The 10706-nt window shown below is 44.0% G+C and overlaps 1 protein-coding gene across 1 annotated transcript; it reads right to left on the bottom strand.

The window, feature by feature from the left end:
- Positions 1–205: 205 nt before the first annotated feature.
- On the bottom strand, positions 206–4160 carry igfbp1a (insulin-like growth factor binding protein 1a). The gene is made up of 4 exons (XM_085775100.1): positions 3445–4160; positions 2806–2957; positions 2076–2204; positions 206–1492 (listed from the first exon to the last, which is right to left on the bottom strand). Exons 1-4 carry the CDS (start codon positions 3857–3859, stop codon positions 1382–1384), a joined length of 807 nt encoding a protein of 268 aa, XP_085631226.1. The 5' UTR covers positions 3860–4160; the 3' UTR covers positions 206–1381.
- Between the last annotated feature and the right edge of the window lie 6546 nt (positions 4161–10706).

Below are 10706 nucleotides of genomic sequence, written 5' to 3'. Positions count from 1 at the left end.
ACTCTACACAAACACAACTGAAAATAGAAAATGTGGCTCCGGGTATATAGTGCATCTCCACACACACGGGTACACACACAGGTACACACACATGAGACTTTCACAATCACATCCTAGTGAAGCTGTTGTTGTGATCCTCCTGTTTTGCCACCATATGGATAAAAACAACCCTCCTGAGGTGAAAGAGAGGCCAGAGGCAAATAGCTGAGGTTAATGTTTTTATTAAATATATCACCTTTTTTTTCTTCTTACATTACATCTCAATTACAAAAGTGTACATACACACGAGTGAGCAGTTAGTCACTTTGGAATAGACTCACATTAATAATAATAATAATAATAATAATAATAATAATAATTCTCTCTCCAACAGCAGCATGTAGATAGAGCAGAGCAGCAGCGGCGGCGGCGGCGCGTGGGCCTACATGGCGGCGGCAGCGCGGCGGCGGCGGCAGCTCTTTGTGGTCATGTGTTCTTGGTCAGAGAGAACAGCAACAGCAAGTTTTTTCTTTTCTTTGACAGATACATCAACACAAGTGACAGCAGACACTTAAATATTGGAGGTAGGTAAATGTAGTAATACCCGTCTGAGAGGCAGCGCAGGGAGGCACCTCCTGTCATGCTATCTGCAGCCCCATGGAACCATGGGAAATGTTTTCTGAGACTGTTGTAAGTTGAGAGACTGAGAGTTTTTTGCGTTGATGAGATTTGATCATGTGTGACAGATCAAGACAGAAGAGTAAAACAAAAGACAATAAAACAAACAAACAAAACAAAAAAACAGACGTAACAATGGCAACGATGTGAAAATGAATCATAAAAACAAACATTTAGAAATTCTTCTAAACGACATTTGGTCACTCAGTGCTTTTTTTGTTCTTGCTTGGTTTGTCCCAAACCAAACCTCCAGACAACTCCTTAAGGGTTCGAGCGAGCTCAACTCAGCAGTGGAGTTCCTCAGGGCCAAGATACATATATACACTTTATACACTCACAAAAATAATAATAATAATAATAATAATAATAATAATAATAATAATATAATAACAATAAAGCAAAAAAACAGATATAAATACTCATGAAATAATTACAAATAACAAATAAAATGCAGTAAATAAATAAGGCTGGAGAGTAGAAGTAAATGCATCAATATTAAAATCTCCTTTTCAGAAAAACAAAAATAGATATATTTTTTTTCTCTTTGGGACGGGAGGAGGAGGGGGTGTACCTGAATTAAACACCACCATGGACAAGATCAATAAATAAACAGCTATCAAAAAGGAAAGAAATCAGTGGCTTGCTTCTTCTTCGTCTTCGTCTTCTTCTTCTTCCTACAACATCTTCTCGTTCTTCTCTGTGTGTGAGCTCAGTGGTCGATCCTTCAGGGACACTCGGCGTCTGCAGGCAGGTCGGTCGAGCCTAAAATCTTCTTGCCGTTCCAGGCGATCACGCACCAGCATCGACCCCTCTGCCCGTCCAGGGAGGATTCACACTGCAGGAGGGAGAGAGAGACACATTGAGCTCCAATAAAAACACAACAGAACAGATCCCTGCCTGCCTCTCACAATCATCCCAAAGCTGCACTGCAAAAACTCAAAATCTTTCCAAGAATGTCTTATTTCTAGTCAAAATGTCATTTCTAGTCAAAACAAATCTCATTATACGTAAAATCCCATAAAGGGTAACTTGTTTTTAGACACTTTTTACTTCCTTAAAGCATTTTTTTACTTGAAATAAGTAGAAAAAAAGTTTTTCTTATTACAAGCACAAAAAATTGCTTTCACTGGCAGATTTTTCTACTTATTTCAAGTGAAAATTAGTTTGAAACAAGTGAAAAGGATCTAAAAACAAGTACATTTTTAGGTGATGAGTCTTCGTCTCTCGTTGAAGTGGAAAGAGATTTAGTTTTGACTAGAAATGAGACATTTTGACAAGAAATATGACAAATATTCTTGGAAAGATTTTGAGTTTTTGCAGTGTGTGGTGGTTTGACATAAACTTGACTGCACACACACACATGCATGCATGAGGAGATGTTTCACACACTGGGAGCACGTGCTGCAGGAGACACCAACCTGTTTGGGTTTGTAGAGCCCGTGCTTGTCACAGTTGGGGAGGTAGAATCTGGTCAACTTGTCTCCGAGCTTCTGCTGGGACTTGGCGATCTTGTCCAGGGCTCTCTGCAGCTCCAGGTGACAGGGTCCCTGCAGCAGGAAGGAGAGGAGGAAGAGGAGGACACAGGTGAGTGGGGGGTAGTAACAACCAACACTGCTTCACATCATCAGCAAACAAGTGGCCTGACACTGAGCTCATGTAAAAAAAATATTTTCCTGGGCAAATTGAATCGTAGGCAACTGGACTTGCATTTGTCTGGGAAGACGTTTCGCCTCTTATCCAAGGGGCTTCATCAAGTCTCACTAGTCCGCACTAGCTAGACTACTAGTGGACTAGTGAGACTTGTTGTGTATGAACTGATGAAGCCCCTTGGATAAGAGGTGAAACGTCTTCCCAGACAAGTCCAGTTGCCTACAATTCAATTTGCCCAGGAAAAGAACAATGACCTGGATGACTGAGAATATCCATAGACATGTATAAAAGTTGTATTAATAAGCATCCATCCACACTGTCTCAACAAGCATCTCTAAGCATCTCAAACAGCGCGCGGGCTCCCCCTCGTGGTGGCCCTGCTCCTCCTCTGAGCGCGCACCCCCCTCACACACACACACACACAAAAAAACTTTTTTTAACCATCATACAGATTCATTCACACACACAATTCACACAATGACAGTGATCCGCTCTCACCTCCACCAGCTTCTTGCGGATGGCGATGAGTTTGGCTTTCATGCTCTCCTGGGCGTCCGTGGGGGGTTTACTGTGGCCGGGGAGGAAGAGGCTGGAGCCGGGGTCCGAGACGATGGCAGCGTTCTCCATCTCCGCCTCTGGCTCTCCCTGATCTGCAGGAGGAGGGAAAGGGAAAAAGAAATGAAATGAATGAATGTGGAGCGGAGCTGAGAATGGATTCAGGTTTTAACGGTCGAGTGGGGTTTTTATTGTGTTTATTTAATTATTTGGAAAGAATCAGAATTTATTTGTCATTGCACAACAGCACAACGAGATTAAAAGCTAAAGCTTAAAGTGTAACCACACATACTGTAGAAACAAATCATACAATTACAATAACGCATCAGTGCCGACATTCAGTTCAGTATGAGTATGCGTATGGGTAAAGTGATAAGTGCAAGTGCATTGTGCTAGTAGGGTAAAATATGAGAGTATATGAAAAAAGTATATAAAAATCAAATATAAAAGTGAATAAATAGAGATATATAGCCATAGGCTGTCAGAGAGGGGGTCATATTAAAGCGCATTTGCTGCTGGATGTGGTTGAGAAAAAAAAGGAAAAAAAAGATACCTAAACGTGGAGGTGATCGGCCTTCTTACCTTGACTCTGGGGCTCGGGGGTCGCCTCCGGCTCTGAGGGGCTCCGCGTGCACACGGCTTGTCCCTGGGTGAGGGAGTGCAGCGGGCGGGGGTCGCCGGGTCTCGGGGTGCACCTCAGCCCGGAGCCGCACGGCGCCGTGTAGATCCCGCACAGCTCGCCAGCCTTCAGGGCGCAGGCGAGGCAGCATCCACAGCCCGGCTCGCGCAGCACCTCGGCGCATCCGGGCGCCACCGCTGGACACTGGCTCATCTTCTCCGGAGTGCACGCGGCGCATCGGATCGGTCCCGGCCCCCCCATCGCCACCGGGGACCCCAGCGTGCCTGTGGCCAGCAGCACGGAGCACCACACCGCTGCTGCCGCCGCTGCCACCACGACGTGCTGCACGTATAATAATCCACCCATGGCAAAAGGCATAGTGAGCTGGAGACTAAATATAGAAAACAAAATGTAGAGCAAGGTGGTGGAGAGAGGAAGGAATCAAAGGAAAGGAGCCAAAGGATTCCCACGGTTTCTTGCTCAGTTGTGTCTTTCGTTTGATTTTGGGGAAAATGTCTAACTGTGCCTTGCGCGCAGCCGTATTTATAGCCGGGTCCTCTCTGAGTGTTTGACGCATCAGCGTTATGAATGATTTCTGAAAAGAAGGTGTAATGATACGATGGGCTCTGATTGGCCCGCCGATGTCCGGTCAGGCAGCTCATCTGAATATACAACAATCAACGTCAATATTTATTTTGGAACAGGCAGTGCCCGCACGTATCGACGACCGGTGACGACACCAACTGTTTGATGTAGCAATCAAGGACCCCCCCCCTCTTCCCCCCTCCTCCCCCCTCCTCTCCCCTCCTCTTTTCTCACCCGAGTGCAACACCAAACTGTACCCCACGTTTGTAGAAAGCGGCACCAAAGCCACACGGCGCCGCTCGGATCCTCTCCGCTTTTGTTTCCACGAGTTAAAATCAGAAGAAGTTCGCGCGGTGTCGCTCGGGAGCCACTTTCATTTCATCGATATCAAGGGGGGGAGAAGCGGCTCCTTGTTTTCTCGCCCCCCCCCCCCTCCCCACTTCCACCTCCACCATCTCTTTTGAAACAACGTTGTCTATTCATCAGTGTTTTCCATTAATTGTCCTGTCCCCCAACTTCTTACACAACTTTGCGAGAGAGAGAAAAGTAATAATGAGCGCACATTACGCACCGCCCACGCTGCGCGCGGAGAGCCAGCGCGGCTCTTAATTTGTCATGAGAAAGCATCCGCGCGCGCTGCACAGCACAGGGGGATAATAAATCTCCCCAACTTTCAGAAATAGCTTTGCGCAAAATGAGGGTCACCGTTTACGCCAGTGAGTCACCGGCTCTGGACTCTGCGGCATGTGATTCCGCTGTGACTGTGAAGCCGCGCGGCTTTGGGCTGAGTCCAGGAGATGTCCCGTTGTAATTACCCCGTTTCCTGGGATAATAATAGCGCGCAGCTTTGAATGGGAGCAGCGCTGACATGACCACAGACACGTCCCAAGCATCGCCTGCTCTCTGGAGGCTTTGATGCTCCCACGGTGGACAATGTGCTGCACGTTTTCACGGCGGCCTGCTGCAGCTACAGGGCATAATATGGTGTCCTAGTGTCGCCGCTGACCCCGGGACGGCCTGTGATAATGTTCCCTCCATTTGCAAAAGGACCAAAAAAAAGACTTTGCAAACTCACAGCACCCCCACCTCCCTCCACCTCCTCCTCCTCCACTCTTTATTCTCACATCTCCACCCCCTGATTTCCCTTAATTACCCCCCAAACACACGCACACTCAGACACACACTTTGACTTTCTCTGATGCAACGGGCCGCATCAGTGTGATCGGCTCCATGCAACTGCTTGATTGGATTGCATCATCTGTTAGTAACTGGCGTTTTAACAGTCGCACTCACGTGACGCACAGATTTGTATTTCTCAGAGCCCCGGGCTAAATAAAGCTTTTAGTGTAATCTGATGTGGCGTGAGAGCGTTTTCTAGACCCCACTGCCTCCTCACACCCTCCAGGACCTGCACTCACAATACAGTTCAATTAAACACCTATGGTGCAGGTAACAGTGGTGGAGAATTAGTGTAGTAGTGCATTTACTCAAGTGCTGTGTTTAAGTGCAATTAGCCTGCAGGCTACTTGCAGATTATGACTTTCGTTAATGATTTCCTTAATGAATGACACTTAACTTCATGTAATAAGTAGTTGAATGGCTCCATCCTGTCTGGATACCCTATAGCAAGTGCAAGGTGTTAAACCATCAATAATACAATAATTAATTAATCTAATGTGTTTTATGATGGAAAACTGTAACAGGTTCTTTACAGATTTCCCCTTTTTAGACCTAAAGTATCAACAGAACAAGTTAAACCTGTTAAAATTGTAGTCATATACAGCATTAGCCTACATTATCTATACTGTAGCTATTATTTATTTCTGTCCCTATATATACTTTTACTTTTGTAAATAATCAGTGACTATAGCTCTTGGATAAACAGTAGAAAGTACAATAGTGAACACAGTTGTGAAGTAGAAGTATACAGACGCGTAATGTAAATATAAGTGATGTAAAACTACCTTAAAGTTGTACTTGAGTCCTGCACACTGACTGAGTACCTCTCACTTTAATCCTTAGACACACACTGCTGATGGGACTGTGTGCTTTAACTGCAATAAAACCTAAACGTGGGGCTTTTCTTTAAAATGTCATGGAGTGTGAGTAAATGCTTAAAGGGATAATCTGTCTTTAAGAGTTGGACTTTGAGGGGGAGAAAAAACTGACCCAAATCAAATGTTAAGAAAACTTAAGTTAAGTTAGATTAGGGTTGTTCAGTGTTGAGAAGGACAATGAGACTTGTGTATTTACTCTCAGCCATCAATTTCCCTTTTATTCCCCCTTAAGTAGCTTTAAGGTGGTAAAAATCCTCTTATCCCTCACAGTATATTATGTGCCACCTTCCTCCGGCTTTTCATTCAGAGTTTATGTCACATATGGGACTTGTTTTTATGACAGATTTTTATGAATAATCGCATATTCTGATGGTTTTTGAAGAAAGTTCAACTTGCACCATCACAAGTTTTGTGACGGCTGTGGCTGTGGGGGGTAGTGATGGAAGGAGGCAGTGTTTCTATCAATAAAACGTGACGTGTGCAGCCTATAGAGAGCACGGGATGTCCAAATGTTTGTTTTTTCTCACTCTCACTGAACAGGAAGTCCTTCAGTGTGCAACGTTCGTTCTCGTCATGAAAACACCAGGGGAAAAAGGGCCCAACGCTGAAGCGCAGGACCTCCGAGATCTTTGCATCTCACTATAATACTGTGTTATATCTTAAAATGGACTGAATCCACTGCCTTTTCTTTAAGGAGAGCTGCACAAAGTGATGCAACACACCTTTTAACTCATATGCCATGGCCTTCTTCAGCAGATGGCTTTTACTTAAAGAGGCGTCTGTTTGGTTTAAAGGTGATTCAAGTCAGGACATATCAAGCATGTGTGCTTAAAGGCCCCTTGCCTTGCCAGTGTTGATCCATAAGAAGATATGAATCCATCCTCTGTGTGTTTAGTTTAACATTTTCTTTCTCATGCGTCTCTCTCTGGAGCGCCGTCCAATCAGAGGAGAGGAGGCATCTTCTGAGCCTGAGAATGCTGAGTTCCACCGCCCACTAAAATATTGCGCTGTCACCAAAGTGCTAAAAGTTTAAAATTTTACAACCAGGGTCACATGTTTCCTGACGTGTTTGGCTCTGCGTTGTCCTCGGATGAACTGTGAGAGGATCTGAGGATGACGCCTGCAGTCTGGATCCCTGAGAGGGGGAACGAGGACTTCAGGGCAGCTGGGAGAGCTGAGCGGCATCGGTCGGCTGCGTGACAGCACATTTATCCTCATTCCACACAAATGTTAATCTGAGTGTGTGTGTGTGTGTGTGTGTTTTTATAGACTGTGCTCCCTAACCCTACAACTCATAAAAAATAAAGATAGCTCATAAAGGCCTCCACATGTCTTATGTCACTGGTTCAGTGAAGTTGTTTGTGCGTACGTGTTGTAATTCAGCTGTGAGTTTCTCTATATATGCCGACACACTCACCTGCTCCCTCATTAGCTCACCTGTGTGTCCTCTGTTGGTCTTTGACCTGTTTTGATCCTTAAAGGGATAGTTCAACACTTTGGAAAATTGGCCCATTGCCATAATCCCTATAGTTTTAGGAGTAGGTTCGTTACCTTTAATTGTCGGTGCAAGCTATTTTTAGAACAGCGGAGCAGAGCCATGAGCTACTCAGAGCCATAGATATATATAAGAACTAGATGACTCATTTTGTTGGTAAAAGTAACATTATAGTGACATTATGCAAATAGTTAAAGTAATAGCTACATACTGATTTATTTTTCACAGAGTTATGAATAGTTTTTTTAGTGCAGATGACTGGATCACAGAGCTACACCACGTAGGCTCATGGGATTTCTTGGTTTCCCTCATCAAACTCATCAAATACACAATCCAACAACTCCAAAACGCTCTGGTGGACAAGTTGTGACCTGCACATTCACCACACTATGAGAAAATAACAGAACGTTACCAGTCAGAGTTGTTTTAGAGGGAAAATCATGCAAAACAGCTGATGCACGTTCCTACCAGAGCGTTTTGGAGTTGTTGGATTGTGTATTTGATGAGTTTGATGAGGGAAACCAAGAAATCCCATGAGCCTCCGTAGTGTAGCTCTGACCAGCTCACGGCTCTGCTCCGCCGTTCTAAAAATAGCTTGCACTGACAATTAAAGCTAACAAACCTACTCCTAAAACCATAGGGATTATGGCAATGGGCCAATTTGCCAAAATGTTGAACTATCCCTTTAACTTTGTTTTTTTACTTTTCCCTTTCTTTCTTTTTTAGGATTGATCTTTCACCCTGGCTGTTTGTACTTTGTTCACCTGTTTGGATGTTTTGCATGTCCGGCCTGTTTAAGCCTCCTCACTTTATAAAACATCTGCCTTGCCTTCGTGCCTTCATGCGTCACACTCTTGGGAACCACGGCGGCCTTATATGGGCGCGTGGCCGCTGTGGTAAAAAAGCAAAGCATGGGATCGTCTATATAATTAGCAGGTTGATGTAAAGAAGGAGAGACATGAGGGATTAAAAACATGTGAAGTATTCTCATGGAGGAGAGCCGCGTGTGTGTGTTGTTGCACAGGTTGTGTGAAGGATCAGAGACAGTTGTGGTCAAACAGAGCAGAGTTATCTCAGGTCATGGACAGACCTACTTTTTTTTTTTTCAAAATACACATGTACACAGCAGGACTCTTCTGAGCTTGTCCACAAAAACCCCACAAATCCCCCCGTACGGCTGGTGTTTGGGAGAGTGATGATAAGGTGGAGGGGGGGGGGTTTCCCATCTCTTTCAGATGTCACATGACGGAGATCAAACGGCGCTTGGCATTGAACGTCCCAAGACTGGAATGTTTACCTTTGACAAGAGCACCGCGGAAAAACACTCCTGTTGTCTCAGGAGCCGCTCACACACAAACGCAAGCATGCACACACACACACACACACATAGACACACACAGATAGGCTACACACCCTCCGGGATCCATTTATGGTGATTTAAACCTTGGCCTCTGCAGGGCGTCAAAAGGGGGGTATCTACGACAGATGAGCTCAGAAAAACAGGGTTGTTTGAGATCACACCCACAGAAAGAATGCACACCTGCGTGAATACTTCACGGGCCGACACCCAGAGCTTCTCTGAAGTTACCGTGTACACAGAGACCACCGGCCCAAAAGTTTCAGGACGATGCCTCCTCCTCCTCCATTCGGTGCTGCAAATACACTATACATTCACTGAGATTTCAGAGTCAGGGCAGAACATACAAAATAAAGATTAAAGAAGGAAATTATGGACTCTTTTTGTTGCCCATCAGTCAATACAGCAGCAGTTTACAGTACGGTGCTTCCTGAAGTGCTGTCATGTCCCGTTGAAGCGTCAGAAGGTGTCGTAACACGGTTTGTTCCACCTTTTTGTTCCGCCTTTGTACAGACTGAAAGGTGAGTGAGTCATCAACTGTGATGGAAATATTTGCATTAACTTTCAAGGCTTCACTTGTTTTCACTGCTGCAGGGAAACTGGAAACAGTAAATTATCCAAATGACTTCCTCCTTGACTTTAATGATTTGACTTTTTTTGTGACCTTGACCTTTTTTTTTTTCCTTTTATCATGGGCTGTTTCCTATATGTAAAGTTTTTATGGTATAGCTATACCTCAGTCTGACTCAGGGAGGATCTGATGTATAAATACGGTATGTTATATAATGTTTGAGGGATTAAAGAGTTAGATTGTAGGCAAATTCATCCCCCCTTTATCTGTTGAATAGTGTCACACCATCTTCTTCAGTGTTAACGGTTATATAAATCAATACCGTAAAAATTCAATAAATCAATTTAATTGCTACAGTCTCTACATATGTTTTTCTAAAAGTTGGTAATAACATTTTACTTTTATTTCTTTCTTCTCTTTCCCTTTAATCCTTTTTCCAAACTCTGACTCAGTTCAAGTTCAAGAGTCACTTCTCCAGCTCCGTTAACTGCCGACCTGATGACTCACCGGGAAGTCGTTATTAAAGAGTTACAGGTTTCCCACTTGATAATCAGCCCTCAGGTTCGCAAATGTCAGTGAGTCATCCACAAAGCGTTTCATTTTTCACCACAAACTAATCAAAGCTATGGTTGGTAAATGTTAGGTTGATGATGAATTGTTTGACATTACTCACTCCCATAGAAGCCGAGTGGTTATTAAAGCCTCATTGATGTATTCATATATATAGGTAGGAAGTATATTTGGTTGATTATGTCGATTAATTAAGGAGCAATAGCAGATCATGTGGGAGTGGAAAAGAGTTTTTCGCAACATGGCAACACAAAAAGTTTCCTCATTATTAGCTTCTTACTGCTCTGTAAGGCAGAAGTATATGATATTTACACTTTAAAGAGGAACTATGCAGAATTTGTACCTTAACTATGCTAATTTTTTTTTACCTTAATTAAACAGCTTTGGAGTTATTGTGATGGTTTAAAAAATGGCTTAACATGTTACGAGGGAGAATGGAGGCTCTCTATCTTCCACATGCGTGTCACTTATTCCGCCCCGGTGTCCCAGCTCTCATCTCTGCGGCATCGCAACAAAAACGCGCCCCGTAACCCGTAATCTCTTGTTTATGACATATAAGACTACACAAATATACAGGTTGTAACATCGTA

Source organism: Trachurus japonicus, chromosome 4 (genome assembly GCF_045865225.1).
Source record: "Trachurus japonicus isolate A0001 chromosome 4, Traja_1.0".
Taxonomy (NCBI): Eukaryota; Metazoa; Chordata; class Actinopteri; order Carangiformes; family Carangidae; genus Trachurus; species Trachurus japonicus.
The sequence above is the reverse complement of the archived record's forward strand: the minus strand, read 5'-3'. Positions and strand labels throughout refer to the sequence as shown.

Excerpts from the sequence above, each read along its gene's own strand:
- igfbp1a (XM_085775100.1), bottom strand. The coding sequence starts at position 3,859 with ATGCCTTTTGCCATGGGTGGATTATTATACGTGCAGCACGTCGTGGTG. Across the intron at positions 2,205-2,805 it reads TCCGCAAGAAGCTGGTGGAG|GGACCCTGTCACCTGGAGCT; the intron begins GTGAGAGCGGAT and ends TTCCTGCTGCAG. Across the intron at positions 1,493-2,075 it reads GGCTCTACAAACCCAAACAG|TGTGAATCCTCCCTGGACGG; the intron begins GTTGGTGTCTCC and ends TCCCTCCTGCAG.